Source organism: Aspergillus ambiguus (genome assembly GCF_047715705.1).
Source record: "Aspergillus ambiguus strain CBS 117.58 unplaced genomic scaffold BDV59scaffold_28, whole genome shotgun sequence".
Taxonomy (NCBI): Eukaryota; Fungi; Ascomycota; class Eurotiomycetes; order Eurotiales; family Aspergillaceae; genus Aspergillus; species Aspergillus ambiguus.
In genome coordinates, this window is record NW_027395541.1 from 182772 (window position 1) to 205052 (window position 22281).

The 22281-nt window shown below is 51.3% G+C and overlaps 10 protein-coding genes across 10 annotated transcripts; 4 read left to right on the forward strand and 6 right to left on the reverse strand.

Moving 5' to 3' along the window:
• Positions 1-134: 134 nt before the first annotated feature.
• Positions 135-3736, forward strand: cym1 (pitrilysin family metalloprotease cym1). The gene is made up of 2 exons (XM_073697046.1): positions 135-771; positions 838-3736. The coding sequence occupies exons 1-2, from the start codon at positions 386-388 to the stop codon at positions 3593-3595; spliced, it is 3144 nt and encodes a 1047-aa protein (XP_073545714.1). The 5' UTR covers positions 135-385; the 3' UTR covers positions 3596-3736.
• Positions 3737-4253: 517 nt separating this feature from the next.
• On the reverse strand, positions 4254-5882 carry BDV59DRAFT_75978 (uncharacterized protein). The gene is made up of 2 exons (XM_073697047.1): positions 4627-5882; positions 4254-4574 (listed from the first exon to the last, which is right to left on the reverse strand). Exons 1-2 carry the CDS (start codon positions 5707-5709, stop codon positions 4350-4352), a joined length of 1308 nt encoding a protein of 435 aa, XP_073545715.1. The 5' UTR covers positions 5710-5882; the 3' UTR covers positions 4254-4349.
• Positions 5883-6025: 143 nt separating this feature from the next.
• BDV59DRAFT_194660 (protein N-lysine methyltransferase family protein) lies at positions 6026-7193 on the forward strand (the record flags this gene model as incomplete). Its single annotated transcript, XM_073692437.1, has 2 exons — positions 6026-6513; positions 6566-7193. 2 exons carry the CDS (start codon positions 6026-6028, stop codon positions 7191-7193), a joined length of 1116 nt encoding a protein of 371 aa, XP_073545716.1.
• Positions 7194-9867: 2674 nt separating this feature from the next.
• On the forward strand, positions 9868-11529 carry BDV59DRAFT_183449 (putative 2-hydroxychromene-2-carboxylate isomerase). The gene is made up of 4 exons (XM_073690516.1): positions 9868-10040; positions 10109-10208; positions 10278-10561; positions 10646-11529. The coding sequence occupies exons 1-4, from the start codon at positions 9960-9962 to the stop codon at positions 10847-10849; spliced, it is 669 nt and encodes a 222-aa protein (XP_073545717.1). The 5' UTR covers positions 9868-9959; the 3' UTR covers positions 10850-11529.
• BDV59DRAFT_76018 (uncharacterized protein) lies at positions 10751-11529 on the reverse strand. Its single transcript, XM_073697048.1, has 2 exons — positions 11104-11529; positions 10751-11046 (listed from the first exon to the last, which is right to left on the reverse strand). Exons 1-2 carry the CDS (start codon positions 11489-11491, stop codon positions 10931-10933), a joined length of 504 nt encoding a protein of 167 aa, XP_073545718.1. The 5' UTR covers positions 11492-11529; the 3' UTR covers positions 10751-10930.
• Positions 11530-11584: 55 nt separating this feature from the next.
• On the reverse strand, positions 11585-12737 carry BDV59DRAFT_183452 (ankyrin repeat domain-containing protein). Its single transcript, XM_073690517.1, has one exon. It carries the CDS (start codon positions 12583-12585, stop codon positions 11695-11697), a length of 891 nt encoding a protein of 296 aa, XP_073545719.1. The 5' UTR covers positions 12586-12737; the 3' UTR covers positions 11585-11694.
• A 328-nt stretch (positions 12738-13065) lies between these two features.
• BDV59DRAFT_203951 (uncharacterized protein) lies at positions 13066-15164 on the reverse strand (the record flags this gene model as incomplete). The annotated part of the gene is made up of 2 exons (XM_073694352.1): positions 13066-13196; positions 14666-15164. The coding sequence occupies 2 exons, from the start codon at positions 15162-15164 to the stop codon at positions 13066-13068; spliced, it is 630 nt and encodes a 209-aa protein (XP_073545720.1).
• A 790-nt stretch (positions 15165-15954) lies between these two features.
• Positions 15955-17242, reverse strand: BDV59DRAFT_183453 (uncharacterized protein). The gene has a single exon (XM_073690518.1). The coding sequence runs from the start codon at positions 17118-17120 to the stop codon at positions 16083-16085; it is 1038 nt and encodes a 345-aa protein (XP_073545721.1). The 5' UTR covers positions 17121-17242; the 3' UTR covers positions 15955-16082.
• A 325-nt stretch (positions 17243-17567) lies between these two features.
• On the forward strand, positions 17568-18861 carry BDV59DRAFT_76032 (GTP-binding protein). Its single transcript, XM_073697049.1, has one exon. The coding sequence runs from the start codon at positions 17605-17607 to the stop codon at positions 18727-18729; it is 1125 nt and encodes a 374-aa protein (XP_073545722.1). The 5' UTR covers positions 17568-17604; the 3' UTR covers positions 18730-18861.
• BDV59DRAFT_76038 (type III PLP-dependent enzyme) lies at positions 18862-20695 on the reverse strand. The gene is made up of 2 exons (XM_073697050.1): positions 20086-20695; positions 18862-20030 (listed from the first exon to the last, which is right to left on the reverse strand). Exons 1-2 carry the CDS (start codon positions 20378-20380, stop codon positions 18994-18996), a joined length of 1332 nt encoding a protein of 443 aa, XP_073545723.1. The 5' UTR covers positions 20381-20695; the 3' UTR covers positions 18862-18993.
• Positions 20696-22281: the final 1586 nt, after the last annotated feature.

The window sequence follows — 22281 nt, forward strand, 5'->3', positions numbered from 1 at the left end:
CGTCAGTCGTCCAAGAGGGGGAAAACGCACTTGACCTCCGCTAAGCCTCTTTCGGAGTACAGTCTTGGCGTCGTTACCCGATTGGGCTGCTGACTCACCGCTGGCTTCAGCCTGTTCGTCTTCACCTCCTTCACCTCGTGAACTCTTCCGTCTCATATCCTTCTCCAAGCTGCTCACGGTGTCTGTCGGATTTGCATTTCTCTCCCCGTCTCCCTCATATTCCCGCTCAATCCTGTGGTGTTGCCGTTGTGCTCCCCGGCCCGTGGTTCTCCCGATTTCTCCAGTCCCGACTCGCTAAGCGCTCTCTGGAAACTTGGGAGGACCTACTATATCTTCACGAGCGTCGAGCTGGCGCTTTACCTTTCTGCGACACTGGTTGCATACGATGTTTCGATCTTTAGCTTCCGGAAAAGGCCGAGTGCCGCTTCTACGCCAACCGAGTACTCTTACTCCGCGTCGTTTACCCAAGCCGACCAATCTTTTATCGCCATGGAGCCGTCTGCATAGGGCCGCGTCGACCGTAACCAACCTCGATAGCTATCCCGCAGTGGGAGAGACGCTCCACGGGTTTACGGTGCAGGAGAAGAAACATGTTCCCGAGTTGCACCTGACGGCGATCAGGTTAACGCACGACAAGACTGCGGCCGACTATCTCCACGTCGCGAGAGAAGACAAGAACAATGTCTTCGGTGTCGGCTTCAAGACCAACCCTCCGGATGCAACTGGTGTCCCTCATATTCTGGAACACACGACATTATGCGGGAGTGAGAAGTAAGATCCCAATTGAGGACTGGAACATTACTGCACGAACGATAGCTGACCGGATCGCCTTCTCAGATTTCCTATACGAGACCCGTTCTTCAAGATGCTGCCCCGATCTCTCTCGAACTTCATGAACGCCTTCACCTCTTCCGACCACACAACCTACCCCTTCGCCACGACCAACCAGCAGGATTTCCAAAACCTCCTCTCAGTCTACCTGGACGCTACTTTCCACCCCCTTCTCAAAGAGGAGGATTTCCGACAGGAAGGTTGGCGGTTAGGACCGGAGGATCCTCGCGCTGCTCAGACACAGACACAAGAGGGCAAACCCGAAGACGTGCTGTTCAAGGGTGTCGTGTACAACGAAATGAAGGGTCAGATATCTGACGCAAACTATCTTTACTACATCAAGTACAAAGAAAGCATCATTCCGGCCCTGAACAATTCCGGTGGAGACCCTCAATACATCACCGATCTCACCTACAAGCAGCTGGTTGATTTCTCCAAACGGAACTACCACCCCAGCAATGCCAAGTTCTTGACTTACGGTGATATGCCTTTGAGCGGCCACCTGAAGCAAATCGGCGCTGTCCTCGATGGGTTCGAGAAGGGAACGGCCGATACTGCGGTCAAGTCACCCTTGGATCTCAGCAATGGTCCGGTGAGCATCACTGTTCCGGGACCTATCGATACATTCGCTGGGGAAGACAAACAATACAAGACATCCACCTCGTGGTATATGGGAGACTCTAGGGACGTTGTCGAGACGTTTTCTGCAGGTATCCTCTCTTCTTTGCTTCTGGATGGATACGGTTCGCCCATGTACCGTGCACTGATCGAAAGTGGTCTGGGGTCCTCCTTCACGCCGAACACCGGCCTTGATGGTTCCGGACGTGTCCCTGTCTTCTCTGTTGGCGTGAACGGTGTGAGTGAGGAAGATGCACCGAAGGTCAAAGAGGCGATTCAAACTGTCTATCAGGAATCGCTTTCTAGCGGCTTCGTGGATGAGAAAGTTCAAGGATTCCTCCACCAGCTGGAGCTCGCCCTGAGACACAAAACGGCAAACTTTGGCATTGGTGTCATGGAGAAAACGCTATCTTCTTGGTTCAACGGTGCAAATCCGATGGAGGAGCTTGCTTGGAACGAGATTATTGACGAGTTCAAGAGAAGATACCAGCAGGGTGGCTACCTTGAATCTCTTCTGCAGAAGTATCTGATGAACGATAACTGTTTGACCTTCACAATGGTCGGAACTCCCACATTCAACAAGAACTTGGACGACCAGGAAATGGAGAGAAAGGACAAGAAGCTCAAGGAACTCGTCCAAAAATACGGTTCGATTGAAAAGGCCATTTCCCAGCTAAAGGAAGAGGAATTCCAGTTGCTTCAAACACAGGAGGAGGCGCAGCATGCGGATCTGGGCTGTCTGCCCTCTTTGCGTGTTGATGACATTTCCAGAGAGAAGGAACGGAAGCCGGTGCGCGAGTCAAAGGTTGACGATGTTGACGTTGTTTGGCGCGAGGCCCCTACCAATGGATTGACTTACTTCCAAGCCTTGAACGCTTTTGACGACCTCCCGGACGACCTTCGATTGCTGATGCCTCTGTTTAACGACTGTGTCATGCGCCTTGGGACCTCTAATAAGAGCATGGAAGAATGGGAGGATTTGATTAAGCTGAAAACTGGTGGTATCTCCAGCTCATCGTTCCACACGTCGTCGCCAACCGAGCTCGGTAAATTCCGTGAAGGTCTCCAATTCTCTGGATTCGCCCTGGATAAGAACATCCCCGATATGCTGGAAATCCTCACCACCCTTACCACCGAGACCGACTTCACTAGCCCATACGCTCCTGCTATGATCCAAGAGCTCTTGAAACTGACCACTAATGGTGCCTTGGATGCCGTTGCGGGCACCGGTCATCGGTTTGCTCTCAACGCTGCCGCAGCAGGTCTCTCCCGGAGCTTCTGGGTCCAGGAGCAACAATCCGGTCTTGCGCAGCTGCAGGCTACTGCTGACCTTCTGCGCGATGCCGAGACCTCTCCCGAGCGCCTTGCTGAGCTGATCGAAAAATTGCGCTTGATACAATCATTTGCCATTTCCAAATCCCAAAATCTCCGTGTTCGCTTCGTCTGTGAGCCTACCCAGGCTCATCAGAATGAATCGATCCTGCAGAAATGGCTCGCAGGACTCCCTCAGGTCCGCTCGCCCACTGTTGTGCCGGACACGATCCTGCAGTCCGCGAATAAGGCATTTTATGACCTTCCGTATAAGGTCTACTACTCAGGTCTGGCCATGCAGACAGTTCCGTTTGTGCACTCATCCAGTGCCCCGCTGAGTGTGCTCTCCCAGCTCCTCACGCACAACTACCTCCACCCTGAGATTCGAGAGAAGGGAGGCGCGTATGGCGCGGCCGCTAGCAACGGCCCCATCAAAGGAATTTTTGCACTGACGAGTTATCGGGATCCGAACCCTCTCAACACTCTGAAGGTTTTCCAGAACAGTGGTATTTTCGCTAGAGACCGCCAATGGTCGGATAGAGAGCTGAACGAGGCCAAGCTGGGCATTTTCCAAGGCCTTGATGCTCCAATGAGCGTTGATGAGGAAGGTGCTAGATACTTCATGAGTGGTGTCACTCATGAGATGGATCAGCGCTGGAGAGAACAGGTTCTCGATGTGACGGCGAAGGACGTCAACGAAGCGGCACAAGCTTTCTTGGTCGATGGACCCCGACAATCCGTCTGCTTGCTCGGCGAAAAGAAAGACTGGGCTGATTCCGATGATTGGGAGGTGAGAAAGCTTTCTATGAACGGCGGTGAGGATACTTCTGCCTGAGATCGTCAGATGCATCTTTCCACTTTTGATTTCCCGATTTATGCACGCCACATCATGAAGATATCAAGATCATAGACTTTTGGTGTACCCGACATGTACCATATATCCCTGTATTTCTACTAATGCCTGTGACTTGCAAAAGCTGTGTATATACTCCTGGTTGTACAATATTGCATCTTCCCTCTGCACTTTCCCTCCCCTCCTGATCTGAGAATTGTCGGTCTCATCCTATCCACGCGCATTTCAGAGCAGAAACTCGCCTCATCGCCAGGCTTCAATCCATGACTGGCGCATGGTGGCACTCCGACAAGGAGATTAGCGCAAGAACTATGAGAAATGTGAACCCATCTGTGGTACACTTTCTGTCTCCGTTTTTCAGACCCGCTCTGATCTATCAGCCTACGCAGGGCGGACTAAAAACGCGAGAACATGCGTTCAACGCCTTCAAATGTAGAACTACTGTAATGATAGAATCCAATGAAGACCACGGGTCTAATACTATTCGTTCCTTCCTAATCATATCGGGTATAAGATCACATCATGAGTCGTATAATACAGTATAAGATGGGCACCAGAGCAAGGAATGTCGTTGCACGGTACTAGGCATACATATACCTCGGAAGTTTGGCCTGCAAACTGTTGTGCATCATAGGATAATGGCGCTTGTCAATGGACTGGCACATTGGATTGACGGTTCGATTACTCATCCTTTGGGGGGTTAGATGGATGTGATTGATGTCCAGTTGTCAGGGTATCACTGATAGCGGTTCTCAGCATCCGGGGGCGGTGTGGACGGCAATGGGGGAAAGGGCTCGGTTCGTGAATAATCGTCGGATGATCGAGGGTTCGAATGGCCCGTGGGTTCGAGGGACACATCGCTGTCCCCAATAGATTCTCTCGGAGTCCCAGCAGAGGATTCATGGCCTATGGCTTCTGATGAGACAGTGGGGGAGCGAGATGGCAGGGAAAATGGCGGAGGCTGTCATTGTTAGCGCACGGAATCCATTAGGGGACATGAGCGACGGTAGTACCTGGTCATTGTTCTGCTTTAAACCCCGACTCGAGGCCAAGTGCCGAGCAGCGAGTCGTTTCCGTATGATTTCCGACTCTTCTTCATGCTCTACCCGTGCCTCCTCTTTCTGTAGATCCATCATCGAGGGCGTTGTAATATCCTGTGTGACCTCTGCTTTGTTGCTCCGAGGGGATCGTAATCGACCGCTGTGCCTCTTTTTCTTCTTTTTATTCGAGCCCTTCGATGCCAGGCTGAACGTTCCGGACGTCGACCTCATGCTGGCAGGTTTATCACCCAGTGGTGTTTCCGACTCCAGCAGTCCGGTGTCGCGCCGACTACCTAGAGCCATGGCGAACTCATCGTCCAGGGGTACGGCGTCTTCCTCCTCGTCGCTGGGGATCAGGTCGCCACGCGAGCTCAATGAGTTCGCAGTCTCTCTGGACGACTGCGTGGAAGAGCGATATCGTCCATTCTTGCTATTTGAACTGGGGCCCTCTAGCTCCTCGGGCTCTTCCATAAGGGGCTCGTTCTCGTAGGAATGTCTCTGCATGCCAGCCGGATGCTCCTGCAGATCAGCCGCGGAAGGGCGGTACTTGATCCCCCTTGCCCCGAACCTCCAGGGGAAGCGTTCGAGGAAACCCAGAAATGAAGAACTGGGGATGATAGTAGGGTCATTGCAGTCGTCCGGGGCCAGAACGCTGCTCTTCCGTCTCGGGCGTCGAGTGCCATAACTCATCTTCCGCTGGCGGCGCGGTTGCTCCGAGGTACCACGCGCCAAACCACTCCCCGCAAGTAACCGGTCCAGCTCCCCGGTCCCCCAGCCGAGAATGCCGTCGTCCGAATCATCATTGTCCCAATCATCGTAGAAATCAAAGACCGCTTCGGCGCGACCCCTTCGACGTCGTCGGATCTGGTCCTCCCGAGTTGGAAGACAGGGTGAAGTGCAAGCGTAGACGCAGTTGCCAATGGAGGCCAGACAGGGCACAACGTAGTTCTGGGAGAACGTATAGAGACCCTCTTGGGCTGTCTCATTCGCGGTTTCCAGATTGTGGGAGATCTGGTTGATCCGCTGGCGAACCCGAGGGTCCCTAGGGCGCATCATCTTGGGAGTGGAGCGACCGCGGCAAACGAGTCGGGAAGAGTGAAGCCACGCAGTAGAAGGACGGGGAGGTCGGAGTAACTCGAGCGCTGCTCAAGCGATGCCATCGACCTCCTATGTTGATTGGGGGGAGGTATAGAGGGAAAGACGAGCAGTCGAGGGCGATGATATCATCCAGATAGTTGTAGTCTCGATAAGTCACTCCGGCCGCATCACCGACAAATCGCTCCGGGTCTTAGTCAGCGCCCCACGTGCCGCGCCTTTTCCTTCGCTCAATCGGGCCATACAAAACGCTGCTGCTTTGCATCCTGTTACCATCATGGTCTACTACGTCCGGTTCCTAAAGACCCCTCGGTTCCAGAAACAGAAGCCCAATGTTGTGACTGTCTCCGCCCTTCTGTGCGTTACCACAGACCTGGGGGACGCCTTTCTAGCTCAAGATGTGGATCTACTTGTTTCATTGACTCTCCATAAGACGGAGAAAGTCATATATCAGGAGCCTGTCAAGTGGAGAGCTGGAAAACGCGAGGTTGCCATCTCGCTTGGACCATTTCCTTCGCAGTTATTACAAAAGGCAATTGTCTTGAGCGTCACTGCTGGTGACGTTCGGAAGCCGTCTGCACCATCTCCGGACCGTCTTTCGGGGCAAGCCAGTGTGCCTCTAGTGGTATCTGGGTACAGCGCACCGTTTGGAGGGTCAGAGCCTCTCATATCTGAGAAGCTCGTCGAGAGACGCTTCGCACCAAATGACAAGCTGCAATTGAAGATTTGGGAAGAGACCGGCAATAGCATAGCCCGGCATATCTGGTATCCTCTGTTCATACCTATCATTAATAGTTTGAGTACTGATCTTCTACAGGGATGCTGCCCTTGCATCCGTGATTTATCTTCAACATATAGTGTCTGGGGACCCTATATGGACGGTCCCGTTGCTGCAAAATCTCCTCCAAACAGACCGCAGCGCCCCTCTTCGAGCCATCGAGTTGGGCTCGGGGTGTGGCATTGTTGGCATTGCCCTGGCACAGCTCCTTCCGCAGGCCTCCATTCTGTTGACGGATCTTCCTGAAGTTGCAGAAATTGTAACGCAGAACATCTCCGTTTCCGCCCTGGCCCGGTCTTCCACATTGGACTTCCAGACGCTTGACTGGGACGAAGAACTCCCTAATGACTTGCATAGCGGCCCAATTGACTTAATCCTTGTATCGGATTGTACTTACAACGCAGACAGCCTGCCTGCGCTCATCTCTGTCCTAACAAAGCTAGTTCAGTCGTCACCAGATGCTGTCGTCTTGGTGGCCCTGAAGAGACGGCATGAAAGCGAATCTATATTTTTTGATCTTATGCAATCTGCAGGTCTTGTTGACTTGCACACGGACTACATGCAACTCCCATCGCAGCATGATCAGGTAGATCAAATCGAATTGCATTGTTATGGCCGAGCAGAACGACGACCCGGCAGACCAAAGGAGCCCCTTGCAACGCCCTAGCCTTCTACGAATGAAGTAAAATGGTGCTCAATAATGTGCCTGCCAGTTACAAGCTTGATTTGACCGTGTGGACAGTATGTTATGTCCATAAGCCCATTCCAAGACCCTCATTGCACATCGCGCCAGAATCGCGACGAGCACTTCAAAATCACTACTGATACATTTGTAGCGAACTACGAAGTCTTTGTGGATGGAGAGGCCGACGTCAGTGGTTGGCCGCTGATTCTCAGTCCCTGCATGAGCTCTACAGGTTTGCCAGGTTGCGGACATCGGGGGGAAGTCCCCGCATCATCTCACATGACTGTACATCACTGTGCTCCATACGCATATATCATTACCGGATACATTGATATCCAGATATACCCCCAAATTGCATTCGTCCAACTCCCCGCAACATTAAAGTCACTTTTCAGAGTAATGCGATCCGCATCGAGTACATCCTTCAATGGCATTTGCTTGACTGGCCCTTATTCCAGGAGTCTATCATCTTATCGCGCAGTCGGGAATTGAATCGTGCCCAGAATGGAGTAGAATCGCGAGACGGTGGTGGTAAGAGGTGAGGCTGTTGATCGCCATCGGGTATTGGCAACAGGTCAGAGCCCGTTTTGAGCTCGCTTTGCTCCTCGCGTTGTTGCTCATAGTAGGATTCTAAAACCCTTTCCGTGGATGGTGCGCTTGACCAGGACATCTTTGCGAAATTTCATGCTTGGATATGAGATCAGGAGGTTATGGTGGGCTGGAGCCTGTTTCCATGGGGCAGCTTGAAGTTTATATACTGATGTGGCTGTAATTGAAATCATGATATCATGAGGTCTTGTGATGTAAGATACAGCCACCGTTTTTAAAACAACGTCCTCCGCATAATGCAGGCCTATCATCTCGGTTGCCAAGTAAGCTATATCTGGATGCGGCTTTTCTCATCCTTTGGATACGCGGAATAAACTTTTCAATTTTTCGCTTGTCGAAGAATTATTTCCTCGTGATTTGCCATGATAGCTATAATGAGCGCGGTCTGTTGTTTTTGTGCTCCATCGCCTAGTCCGATCTTCTTGGGAGATGTTTAATTTATCAGGGTATGCCAGTATTCTGGAGAATATAGTGGCTGTCCGAATCTTCCGGATTGATCCCAACCTTCCCAAAGCTCGCAGTCGACATCCACGGTCAAATCCTGAAAGTAGTTGCTCCAGCGTAGAGTCGAGAGGAATAAAATCCGTATCTTCATCCAGTGAAGCGCTGCCCAGAGCTTTGTGAACAACGTCTGGTAGCGGTATCTTCGTTATATACCCTTCGAAGAGCTGCTTGCTTGCGTTGAGACTATGAGATCGCTGGGGCGGCATGACGGGTAGTCCATTTCCTGGGTATTTCGAATCAGACATCTGATGGCATGTGGCAGTTATGCGGCATCGTCGGACAAATGGGCCAAAATTTGTTGCCAGGGTTATCGCACAAAGAGGTAGAAAGCCAAGGCGAAGGCTTTCTGTGTCCTCCCCCTGCGGCGTAGGAGGGACCTTGTAACAGAGGGCCCAAAGGTCTGCGTACAACCGATACACGATATAGATATCACCACTAGCAAGGTCGAGCTCATCGGAGCCCTGTGCATGCGGGTGTAAAGTGAAGGATGGGTCAATGCTGATCACAAGGGATCCCTCTTCTATGGCCCATCTGTCTTCGGCGGCTAAGCGCACATCGCGATAGGATTTCAAACGAATACATAACGTTGGTTTTACCTGGCGAAATGAAGGTGGTGGCGGAGTATTTGGGATTCTCTGGAGAATTGGCCAGACTACCATATCGGATGAGGATGTACTATCCCACCGCGAGTTAAATCCATCCCAGGCCTCCTTTAAGACGCGCGTTAGCATGAAACATGCAACTATAAAGAGCGGCTTACGAGCAGAGGAGTTCTCTGATACGTATCAGAAATGCTTGTGGTTGCTTCTCGAGTTCCGCTTGTATGACCGAAAAGTCGCGACCCCCAGCTTGAGAACCAAGCAGAACGGCCACTCTGGGACTGAACATCAAGACCGTCAGTGATGTAGCCATTCAGCTCATCACAGATACCTTCGTCTGTCGATCGTAAGCACGGCCTGCACTTATCCCTAGTGCTGGATGAACTAGTCAATGACTCTGGCACCGAGACCCACACAGGGGGGCGATGAAAGCAAATCGCATGCCGGCGCCTTTCCCTGACAGGATCGTAGAGGTCCTGTGATTCAGATGCATTGGCTGAATCTAGTGCAACCGCCTGGGAGGTCATCGACGCGGATGGGTTGGCGGTTCGTCTAGGGTCAAAATCTCTGTAGGGGCTATTCGTGCTGGAATCAGTTCGCTGTTTGTGTTTGGGTGTCCAAAGAAATTGTAAAAAAGCAGCGATGGAAGTAGGTATGCTCAGTATATGATGCTTGCGAGATCTTTCTTGACCGGCACCATCGCGAATTGTTTTGATCTGCCGGGAGGCGCTTTCTCCCCAGAGAAGGTCATGCCGTTCGATGGAAAGCGCGCTTCGTTGTATGGAAGGAGCTCGACTTGATATAATTGAGTGGGACACCATGCAGCGAATATGAAGCATTGGCATATAGTTAAGATCGTATACTTTGATCGGACGAGCCTCGGCTATCGGCCGGATGGCTGACTGAAGACATGCGGGGCCTTTTCCAACATCACTCAGCACCATATCTTGACGACCTTGGACCCTGCTTGTTGGGAACTCCGCCGAAAGATCCATTTATTTCATTTAATTTTAAGGGAAGTGAACATTCGAGTGCCATGAGCATGTCCGTCCCTCGCGTCACCCTGTACCTGGATATTGTTAGTCCCTTTGGCTACATCGCCTTTCATATTCTTCGGGTAAGGAATATCGCGCTCCCCTCACGGCGTCTCAACAGCCTCTGCATAAAGACTAACGGGGCCGAAAGAACTCCCCGGTGTTTGCCAAGTGTAATATCAACTATGTTCCCATCTTCCTCGGAGGTCTTGTGAACGCTTGTGGAAACACTCCCCCGATCAAGATCAAGAGTAAGCTACGCTATTAACGATATAGAAGTCGTCGATCAACGTGTATCGTTGACAGAAGATCTTCTATAGATAAGGAAGTTTGGGTCGAAAAGGAGCGACTCCGTTGGGCTAAATACTTCTCTGTACCCATGGTTGAGCGCTCTCCCGAGGGTTTCCCCCCTTTGACCTTGGGAACGCAACGCGCACTCTGTGCTATTTCTCAAAAGCTTCCCAACAAGCTTGTTCCAACCGTCGAAGCTCTCTACCACTCCTTCTGGGCGCAGGGAAATGCAAAGATTGGCCAGCCGGAAGGCTTCGCTCCTGTCCTAGAAAAAGTCCTAGGGAAGACCGACGCACAGGAAATACTTAGTGCGGTATGTTGACCAGACCAATTTGACTGTTCAGAATATTTGCAAATTACGCAAGCATTTTCTTGAATACTAACACGACTACGACAGATGAACCAGCCAGACACCAAGGCTATCCTATCCGGAAACACAGACCGAGCCTTCACGTCGGGCGCATTTGGTATTCCCTGGTTCGAATGTACCAATTCTAAGGGCGAGACCGAAGGTTTCTGGGGGATTGACCATCTAGGCCAAGTTGTTGACTTCCTGGGCTTGGATCGTCGCTTGGATAATGGATTCAGAGCCGTCCTCTAAACATGCGCATAACCCCGTCCAGGTCTTGGATAATCTATCGCATGGATATGAAGCAGTATGCCGATGCCAAGTGCAAGCCGGTTATGGTCGTTTCACGCGAGAGTGCGCGTCACTTCTGTGCTTGTATCTTAGAAATTCCGCAACCTTTTCCTTTTCCATGGAATTAATGCGTCGCATTTCTTCTCGGTCCGGTTTATCTGCCCCCAGGCACAGATTAGCGCGAAATAAGAAATGTAGAAAGTGAAGTCACTAACCTTCATTGTGCGATTCTTTGCCAGTAACCATCGAGCGAAGCTGGGCCCAAGCACTTTGGACCGAGTCACTGGCCTCCCAAACCCTCCGTTTCATCTCCTCCATCGAGTTCCCCACGAGGTCACTGATGCTGCCTTCGATGCTCATTATTGAGTTCTCGGAATCGGTTGACCTCCTAGGAGGATGGCTCATAGAGCCCTCATGGCTGGAACCTCTTGTGGACGACATGACACATCCAATTGGATTGTATCTATGGTTAAAGTAAACATAGAGGTCACGGATGGGTTTACATGGGAAACAGAAAGTATTTAAGCCGGCAAGGGGATTAATGACATCAACGGCCGGATGACGTCGTTCATCCGGATTTAACCTCCGCAGATGAAGCTCCATTGGCGGGGAAATCAAATACAACCCAATTTACGCTCAAGACATCTCCAACACACAGAGAATGTTAACACACTCCTCGTCATAGTTCTGGAGTGTCAATATTGATCATTGTTGTTCTTTGATAATTTCATCTTCCAGATGCAACATCTACGTATTACTGGCTTATTGCAAGATTCATCTAGACTGTGTTTCAAGAGACCCGTCTACTAATTTTCAAGTTCGTCCATGTCTATCTGCCCCGACTCAACTATAAGGCTCACTATCGCTCTTTGTCCAGATTCTGTGGCATACTCCAGCACCGTGTGACCTTCAGGGTCTCTCAAGTCTAGATCCACTTGGCCAGTTTCAAGCAACAGCTTCACCACCTTCTCATGTCCACCCCGCGTGGCACGATATATTGGCGTGTAAAGCTCGGAGTTTGTTTGATTCACGTTCACCTGGCCCGTCTCGAGTAAGAGCTTCACCACTGCCTCATGTCCATTCTCTGCAGCGATGCTCAATGCGGTGAAATCGTAGTAGCTACTTGCGTCCACATCCACCCGCCCAGTCTCAAGTAGCAGTTTTACCATTTTTTCATGCCCACTCTCTGCGGCATGCATGAGCGGTGTAAAACCCAACTCGTCTCTCGACTCTAGATCCACATTCCCAGAATTGAGTAGCAATCTGGCCACCGCTTCATGACCACCTCCTATGGCGTGTGCGAATGGGGTCCAATCTAGGTAGTCCCTCGACTCTAAATCCACCTGCCCGGTGTCAAGTAGCAGTTTAACCATCGTTTCGTGCCCATATTCTGCGGCAAGGGATAACGCTGTTGCGTGAGTTTCCAAATAACATGTTTCACTTTCCCTAGGTAACTCCTTTGCCATGAGGTTTGCCCCTGCATCGATAGACTTCTCAGCTGTAGCCAGATTTCCATAGCGAGCAGCCCATAGCAGCGCCGAGGATTCCGAACTTTGAGCATTTCGTTTATACAAGTATGGGTTTAGGAGGTTGTAAAACTTGATATTGGTCCGCGAGAATGAGTTGACATCTCTTTCGGCCTCCAGGAATGTCACTAATACCAATAGCAATTCTGCTGGTAGATGGAGGAGAGACATTCTCAAAATTTGAGGACTCGAGATGTGGCCGCCTCCTGGTATGGATTAGAATGGCGAAAGAAAGATTATCTTAATTTTCGCCTGAGGAACTTTATGAGGTCCTCCAAATAGAGACGCAAGAGATCGCAGTAGGTGGTGTGGGCAAACAGGGGGTTTAATGGGAAGAGCTGGAGCCGGAGGAGTTCGAATTACGCCAAATGCAGCTAAGCGTTTAGGGTAAACAGCGGGTCTGCATCCTAACAAAGATCGCCAAAGTTATCCGCTTGGCACTCATCCAGCTCAGTGATTTCGAACGGCGTTAACGAAAGAGCAAGGCCAGTAATAGCTCTCGAGCGCCTTGACCGACAAAAACTATATGTTACCTGCGTGCCCTTTTAGCCCTGGCTACTCCAACCAATATAGGTGAAGCAAGCCGATCGGTTTCCTTCCCAACTCTGAACAACATAATATGGAGAAAAGTGGCCTGTTGAACTTCCTACTTTAAAGTCGGGCGGGTGCCGTCGCGGTGAGCGACGTCCAGTAGTCGGTCATTGGAACTGAGGGCAATGACGGAAATGCCGCAGGGTCGAGCTCTGCCATCATCAAAGGGAGATCATCAAAGGAGGTCATGCCTGGAATGGTGCGCTCGAGCTTAGTTAGATTCACATCTCTGCGGTGATAGTTTGGGCTTTCACCTATTTCTGTCTATTGCAGAGTGTGTATTGGGCTCCTGGTGTTTACCGAGAACGACTGTCAGAGCCGCAACTACTTTGCTGGCTTCATTTAACAAGTTTTTTGTGCTGCTCCAAATGGTTTAGGTTCTTTTCTAGCAGGTTTCGCACTTCCAACATAGGCGGGTCGGCCGGTCCTTGTGATGCTCCACAGGGAAGCATGCGATACTGGCTGCTAAAAAGATATCCATTGTTTACTAAGCACAAATCGACCATACCAGTGGGGCGAGATGCGCCCAGGACCTCGAACTTCTCGGACATGAGTCAGAACTTGCAAGAGCTCGGGAGGGCTGCATACATCGTGTTCAATTTTGAGTTCATGGTGACGAGGTCTTTGTATGATAGTGGGTGAGAATTGCACACCAGATCTGATATGGCGCCAATGCTGGTAACAACATATAGCTTGGCGATAAGAACCCGATGCCGAGGGAGTATATCATAGCACACATCCGGCGTCTCATCTCGCCCTGGTAGGGGGGAAAGGGATTTGGAATGCTGCGGGTCTCGATATTTACCCATACGGATAGCTGTTCTGGCTCGCCTTAGCATCCAGCAAAACTCGCATATTAGAATTACTATCGCACGAGAAAACAGTGTGAACGTCTAACAAGACAGGGAAAGAGACCTAACATATCAATCAAGAGAACAATTTCATAAATGAAAAACGAACAACCATCCCATCCACGTCCACGAGTATAAACGATGTCATAGCACCAAATGGAAGATCAATTTGAAGCTGATTACTTCGGGGTACTGCACATAAACTGCACAAACAGGTCCTTCGCACTTCGGCTCCTGTCAGGAAGTGTAGTCGTAAAGTCGTACAAGGGGCTTTTACGAATGACAAGCCTCAGGTTATCATCCAAATGAGCTTGGATAATTCTTCCTTGCAGGCCCATATAGGAGAACAGCATGATCTGAGAGGCATAAGTACGTGAAATTTCCACTGAGCTCGAAAGTAAAGACGGCAAGAGGATATCACTAACCGGAAGATTTCTGTGAGTGCGTAGGCCCCCAGTGACTACCTTCGAGCTAATAGTAGCAACAATCGACATGACTTCGCCTTGGAGCATATCGTCTTCGCTTCCGACAACCTCATGGAGCGAATTAAGCATGACATGTGGCATACCATTACGGGCAACCCATCCCAGACTAGGACGCCACTCATGTCGAGCGTATACAGCACTACTATAGAGGGGAAGCAGGATTTCTCCAATGAGGTCACTGGGTAAGAAACTATTAGCGGATAGGCATGCTTGCGGGCATCTTGGACACTAGTTACGCTTTCTTCCATACTGTACGCTCTTTGAGAGACATACAGCCATCCCTGGTCTTTCTTTGACAACGGAAGGCGTTATCAACAAGCATACTAAGCTCGAGTGCAAAGTCAAGAGTTCTCCATTCAAAATTCCCTTGCGGTCGGATTTTACCGGGATTTCCCTCGTTGTCACGAGCGGTAGGGTCGAACTCCAGGCCTTTCATTGAGTCACTATCACTCGAATCCTCATGCTCAGGTCCTGTTTCTTCCGCTTGGCCTGGAAGGAAAAAGACCTGAGCTTCAGTGTCCTCATATGTGCCATCGGAATTGATGAAAAGATCCTCAACGTGGACTCCCAGTCGTCCTAATAGCATCAATCCCATGTTCTGGATGTGATAGTACTGGGCGACATCCCAGATCCTTCCTAGGTTTTCTAGCGCCTTCTGGGCATCGACTGCCTTGGAATCCTCAGCTGGGCTCCCTTCCCGCTGCTGCAATCTAGGTCTGTTAGAATCCTCGCCTTGGGTGTCTCCTTGCTCCTGTCGTCTGCGCTTGAAAAGATTGCGACCCTGCAGGGTAAGGGTGCAAAAACCCTTGGTAAGGCGATCCATCTGGGCTTGAAGAAGTGTTAGATTGGAAAGGTGTAGCCAACGTTTAGTGCTGAAATCAGAAATCAGGGAAAAGAAGAAGATAAAGTGACTGAATTCAGGCGTTAATGTGAGCCTGGAGTGAGGTAATGAGGGGAAAGGTAAGGTTTACCCAGGTGTGTTGGTCTAGGAACAGAAGAGATGGAAACCAGAAATACGCGCGTGGAACCAAATCCCAATATTAGAACATCAAGTCACTCTCCAAGTTACCTCCGAAGGGATCTGTGCGGTTCTATTCACCTACCTACTAGTAATGATCGAGGTACATATAGTGTGGAAGCTTCGTTATTCTGTACCTGAACGGCCATAGGGAGTAGTACGATTAGTACACATGAAGGTCTCCACAATCAGTCTAGCGCTCTCTACAGGAATGTTTGCACAGTAAAGTCGATACATGTCCAATTTAACTAGTGACCTCCTGGATAACTGCATTGCCCTTCAGTCTGATATCACTGTTTCTCGATGGGGACACACTTGTAGTGCCCATCACCCGGCCGGAGCACACTGCAATTGGCTGAGACATGTCGGTACCCTGGCGATGGCTCCTACTTTGTAGTGTTTCCCGCCAATATCGAGCTTCGACCTCAACATTTTATCTACGGTGTAGTTTTGTATATGGCCAGGTAGGTTAATATATATATTTTTTGTTTTCGTTCGGGTCTGGGTTTTGGGTGATTCTGTGTTCCACTTTATATAGCTTGCGTTTAACTTGGCAATACAATCTATTATCATGATACCAAGACATTTGTATTTCCTTCTCGTATCAAGGCGGTCTATTATGTACGGTCCATATTAATGATAGAACGAAGCCATGGCACTTCCAAACATGACTTCCAAAGGCAAAACGGGTATATATTCATCGGCAAAAAAGGTCCAATCCAACTAGTAATCCTCGGAACCATCACTCAACAGCGCTTCATCGAGCTCTTCGTCATCCCAATCCTCAAAATCTCCATCGTCCACGTCCATGTCATCGTCGGAATCGTCATTGGCCATCTCCTGATATAGCTCGTGGAACAGCTGCTTGATGGACTGTTCATGGCCCTCAGAAAGCTCGAACCGGTCCAGCAACTCCTTCTTCGGCTTCCAGTTCTTGGGCTCGATCTCATCCGTGTCGAACAGAGTCTCCGGAAGGGTCGTTGAGAAGAACGCCAGCACAATAGTAGCGACACCCCGGACAAACTCACAAGACAGAGAGATGGACGCCTCATCCCGGTCGAGTCGCACAGCGAGCCCCGGCGCGTCGCGCGCCTTCAGGAATCCTGCAAGGTCCGCCTCGGGAAGGTCGACGTCTTCGCAGGCGCACGCTCTGATAAGCGCGACGGTCTCATCCCAGTCGAGCGTGTGACGCTCACACAGCAGCGCCAGCAGAATCGCCGTGGGGCACTCGTTGTGGCGGTTCTGGCCGGTCAGGACGGCGTTGAAAGCGTCCTTCTCCGCCTCCAGACGACCGTAGAACGGCGTCCAGAAGTCCTTGTGCCAGGGGTCAACCGCCATCAACGACGGATGGTTGCGCTCCAGCTGGCGCTGCAGCTCCTCCTGTGGAAGGTACTTGTAGTACCGCTCGTAGACCCACATGTTGTGCAGGTTGTCGAGCTCCTCGCCCATTTTGGTTTTCGTGGCGAGGTCGAACGACAAGCGGAGCGGACCGTTGTTGCCCATGGACTTCTCGTACTCGGTCACTTGGGCGAGGGCGCTCTGGCGCGCCTCTTTGTTGTCCGGGTCCTCGAAGAAGTCAATCAGCGCCTGACAGGCATCGCGGTAGGAGAAAAAGGCCTCCTGTGCTTCGTCGGGCACTTCGAAGTGTGGGTGCGTGACGATCGCGCTGACAAAATTGATTCTCTCCTTGATCTCCTTCTTGTTGGCTTGGGAGATCTCCTTGAACGGCTGGGGAGGAGCCAGATAGCGCAGGGGGTCCATTTTTCTGGTCTGTTCGAAGATGTCCGAAGAGACCACCTGACAGGTTTCGTGATTCAAATTTGACACTGAGGAAATGCGCTGTCTGACTTTTCAGCGCGGGTGGTGGGATAGGGAAAAAAAAAACAGAGATCTCGTCCCGCGTGAAATCTGCACCCTCCAATTGAATGCCCCACCACGGACTAGCCAACAATGATCGGCGCACGTTAATTTCGACAGTTGACTCCAGTAGCGAGGATGTTGTGATAGTGAAGATGCCGAGGGCGAGGATGTAGAAGACAGGAGTGTCTAGAGACTCGAGCACAGCATAACACAGCGCACGCCGTACAAATCTATAGTTCCGCCTCCCAATCGGGAAATATAGGGTTGTCCCGATCGGGAATAGCGCCGACCCCTCCAATCCCCCTCCATACAACTTCCATCTTTCTGTACAACTCTCTTTCTCTCTCTCTCAACCACCACGCCACCCACGCCACTCCCGCACACAATGGCGCCTATCCCCGTTACAATTGTGACGGGCTTCCTCGGCTCCGGCAAGACCACCCTCCTGCTCAACCTTATCCCGCAACTCCCCGCAACGTACCGTCTAGCGCTACTCAAGAACGAATTCGGCGATGTGGCTATCGACTCGCAGCTCGCGTCGACGCAGTCGATCTCCGGCGTGCGCGAGCTCCTCAACGGCTGCATCTGCTGCAACCTGGTGGGCCAGCTGAGCGACGCGCTGAACCAGCTGCGCGACGAGGTGCAGCCGGACCGGATCGTGATCGAGACGAGCGGAAGCGCGTTCCCGGCGACGCTGGCGATGGAGGTGAACCGGCTGGAGCGGGAGCAACCGGGAACGTTTGAGTTGGACGGGGTCATCAGCGTGATCGACGTGGAGAACTGGGAGGGCTACGAGGATACGTCGTACACGGCGAAGCTGCAGGCCAAGTACACGGACCTGATTATCTTCAACAAATGGGAGAATGTGTCGGAGCGGCGGTTTGATGACTGTCTCGACCGGGTGGGCGACCTCGACGTGCAGACACCGTGGGTTAAGTCCGACAAGGGCCGCGTCGAGAAGGATGTTCTGCTCGGCATTGATGGGGCCTTGTTTGCCAAGGTTGTGGATGGGGATAAGGAAGGCGAGGCCCTCGGTCAGCACCATGGCCATGATCATGGCCATGGTGACGGACATGCGCACCACCAGTCTGAGGTGGAGGTTCTTTCCGTCACCCTGAAGACTGCGCTCCCTGATCGGACTGTCAATGTGTCGTCCTTGGAGCAGTTGCTGCTGTCGGCATCGAGGGAAGAGGTCTACCGGATCAAGGGGATTTTGCGGTGTTCGACGCAGTCACCGCCCGCTGCATCGTCTGATAATATGGATGACCGGGCAGTTGACGCCGCCAGGCCGACCAAGCACTACATTCTGAACTGGGCCTTCGGTCGTTGGACCTGCACGCCGTCCGATGTTGTGGCGGAGTCTGCCGATCCAGTTGTTGTTGCACGCCTGACATTCATACTGGCGCGGTACGAGTCGGCCAAGTGGAAGAAGAAGCTCGAAGCTGGGGGCTTGGTGCAAGTTGGAGAACCAGATGAGGGTGCGGAGCTAGTTGTCGAGCGATTGGTTTAGACGGTGCATTGTATAAAGTGGAGCTGGCTCCTGTGATGATGATGACGATAGTTAGATAGTAGATCAGATAAATCACCATGATAGAATGCATATCAGTATACCTGATAGACTAAAACTACGAATAATATTGGCTATAATCCAAGAGAAGAATAACAATCAATTCACCCCCCGATCTATTCTATCATATATAGAACTTCACTGAATATTATGGACGTCTTCCGCAGGAACGACAAACATGAACATCAAATATAACACAAAATCAAATCAATACTCAAGAAGTGCAGACGCACCCGGCTCGCTAGAGATGTAGATCACCTCATGGTTGTCGGCGAAGCCATTGAAGCGGGTGGCACTGCATTTGGTATAGGCGCCCATCTCCTCGAAAAACAGCCAGTCCCCAACATCCAGCAGGCCCGGCAGCGTGATGCGCTGAGTGATAACATCAATGCCGTCACAGGTAGGGCCCCAGATAGAATAGGCGACGCCCGAAGTCGCAGCATTCGGGCCATTCGCACAGGTGAGAATCTGAGCCACGGGGTGCTGATGGTCGAAGATGATGTTCGAAAAATTGCCGTACACGCCGTCGTTCAGGTAGATCATGTACGCATCATTTTCGGGGGCTTCAGGATCCCGCACGTCGCGACGAGCAATGACATTGGCCGCCAGGGTGAAGGCGCTCGCGACGTAGTAGCGACCAGGTTCGGCGATAATCCGGATATGGGGCGGAAAGTAGGCATCCAGCGCTTCACTCAGCACGCCGGCGAATCTCTCAAAAGTCTCGCCCGTGAAGCCACCACCAACGTCCAGGGTGTGCAGCTCATGGCCGACCTCCGCAGCCTGGTCGAACACCAGGCGGGCATCCTGGACCGCCTTCAGGAAGGCAGTAGGATCCTCGGCACCTGAGCCGACGTGGAAGCTAACGCCGACGACCTTGAGATCCAAGTCATGGGCCAACTGGAGCAGCTGGCGAGCCACATCAAGCGATGCACCGAACTTCATGCTGAGACGACACAAGCTGGTAGAGTCGTCGGTCAAGATGCGCAGGTAAAGCTCGGCATCCGGAAAGCAATCCTTGATCTTGTACAGCTCGTCGGCGTTGTCAAAGGTCATCTGCTTGACACCCTTCTGGGCCGCGTAGCGCAGGTAGGACTTGGTCTTGCAGGGCTGCGCGTAGATAATGCGGGCGGGATCGACGCCGGTGGCCAAGGCCAGGTCAATCTCGGACTTGGAGGCACAGTCGAAACCGTTTCCAAGCTTAGCCATGAGGCGCAGGATCTCCGGGTCGGGGTTGCACTTGACAGCTGGAAAGGAGTCAACATCAGTCCTGGGGACTCAGGATGAGCGAGAGGCACATACCGTAGAAAGGGCGGACGCGGCCCAAGTTCATCTTCCAGCGCATGTGCTGGCGGTAAACATCTCCCATGTCGGCGACATAGAAGGCATCTTCCTCACCGGGGCCGCATTCGTCAACATTGACCTCGGCGGCACGCTTCTTCAGAACATTGAGGACGAGATCCTTGGCAGCCAACGTAGATTGCGAGAGATCATCCTCTCCATGTTTGCTGAGTTGACTATGATTGAGTTTCCAATTGGGGTCAGGTATAGTCATGTACGCTTCAGCAGGTACACACGCAGTCGGGGCCATAACCATGTGTGCTGCGACGGAACACACGGAGATAGTCAAAAGATATAAGATGTATGAAGAGAAAATAGAACAGTCGAGCAGACTGCGTGTTAGGGAGGACGAAAACTTTCGCAACCGAAGTTGACTGGACCAAGCCTCCTAGACCCTTCCTCCTTAAGAGGAAGAACCTTCAGAGAAGTCCTATGCGGCAGCTCAGGAGGAGAGGGAATAAATTGAGCGGGCGTGAGCGAGGGATTAAATGGCGCACCGAACGAGCTCACAGGTGACGAAACCAATAGGAGGTGGAATGTTGTTAAGAGTGTTCCGGGGACGGCGAGTAGCGACAATTTGACGAAGAGGGAGTGACGAGGCTACGAGAGCCGTGGTGAGCTGGGGAGCCTTTGGAACTGGTGGATTCCAAAGGCCTGGGGAGCTGGTGGAGGGAATTAAATGAGCAAACGGAGTGGTCGATTTTGAGTTTGGCTGAAAAACCGGACAGGACAAATCACGCTGAGTGAATTGGCGGTCAGCGAGACGATATTGGTGAGAGATTTTATCCTCAAGGGGACGAGAAAGGGGGAGGGGAAGAGAAGCAGCAGGGGGAGAGGGAGAGATCAATGGTGGGTGCAGAGATTTTTAGACGATGGCGCTGCTGTCTTAGGGCATAGGGTGCACACTAGGCAGAATCCTTTTGACACCACGGAGGAGGAAGGAAGAAATAGGATTGGACAGTAGCAGGAGGGACAGGGGAGACCGGGATGTTGGAGGAGAGCAGAAGGAATCACTCACCGAAAGATGAAGCTGATAATGGAGTGGGAGGAAGAGAGAAGAGAAGTAGAGGAGGAGGAGAGGCGGAAAAAATTGTGACGTTGGAGGGGCGTGATGTCGTTGGTAATTACGGGTGGTGACGGGCCGGGGGGTATTTAACGGGTGTGATTGGCGGGATACCTGACGATCTGTCTGATCTGGTTCCAGACCCGACCCGAGCGCCTAAATATGGAAGGCACCTAAGGTAGACACCTCGTAAGTATCAGTACCCTAGGTTGTATCTCCCTACAGTCTGGCGGCAGGTAGATATACCTACCTACGCAGTAGGTATCAGGCAGATCCTGCATGAAGAACACATGACTCAATTCTAGTACAATATTCATAAGATTATTAATCTAAAACAAAGTTGGCATCTCCTAACCCCATTTGGTATTTACCTCTATGCATCTTCTCTCATCCAGGACGTACAACCACATGTCATATACAGATCTATAGTGTGTACTATACTGGACTATTATAAGTCAGTTGAATACGGATTACAGCTCGAGGTGACACTCCCGACCAGCCACCCCGTAACGGGCATCATGTAGACACCCTCCTGCTCGGATTCGTCTGTCTCTAAAACCCAGAATACGAGCATGATGTTGCATCATGATTGCCCTCGAGAATGAAATTATCGACTACAAGGTATCATGTCTAAGGTCCTCAGTCTTCAGTTCGAGCTTGTTTGATCGCTTCCAAGTCCGGCCAACTCATGTCATCTGTGCAGATTTGGTATCTTTCTGACATTGGTAAGAGACCCAACTCAGCCTATCCTCTACTCACTGTCTGTTTACACAAACTTTCTGAATTCTTCATATATCTTAAACACCCGTGAACCGAGGCTGATGCCTTCACAGAAAGCACTTGGCCCAATTACGGGCGCTAGTTCTTCCCCGCAAGAACAGCGTCCCATTCCCAACAATCCCCAAGAGTATTCCACATGTTGGGGGCAGATCCGTGGGGTAGAAATTTTGGAACGACAGAAAACCTACAACAGGTGTAGGCGGGGTTGATGATCGTCAATTTCACATGATGTAGCCCTATTCGATACCGAGCGACTTGGGTTTGAACCAGGGATATAAGGATCTGTAGATCTGGTTCCCTGCATCTCTCCTCTT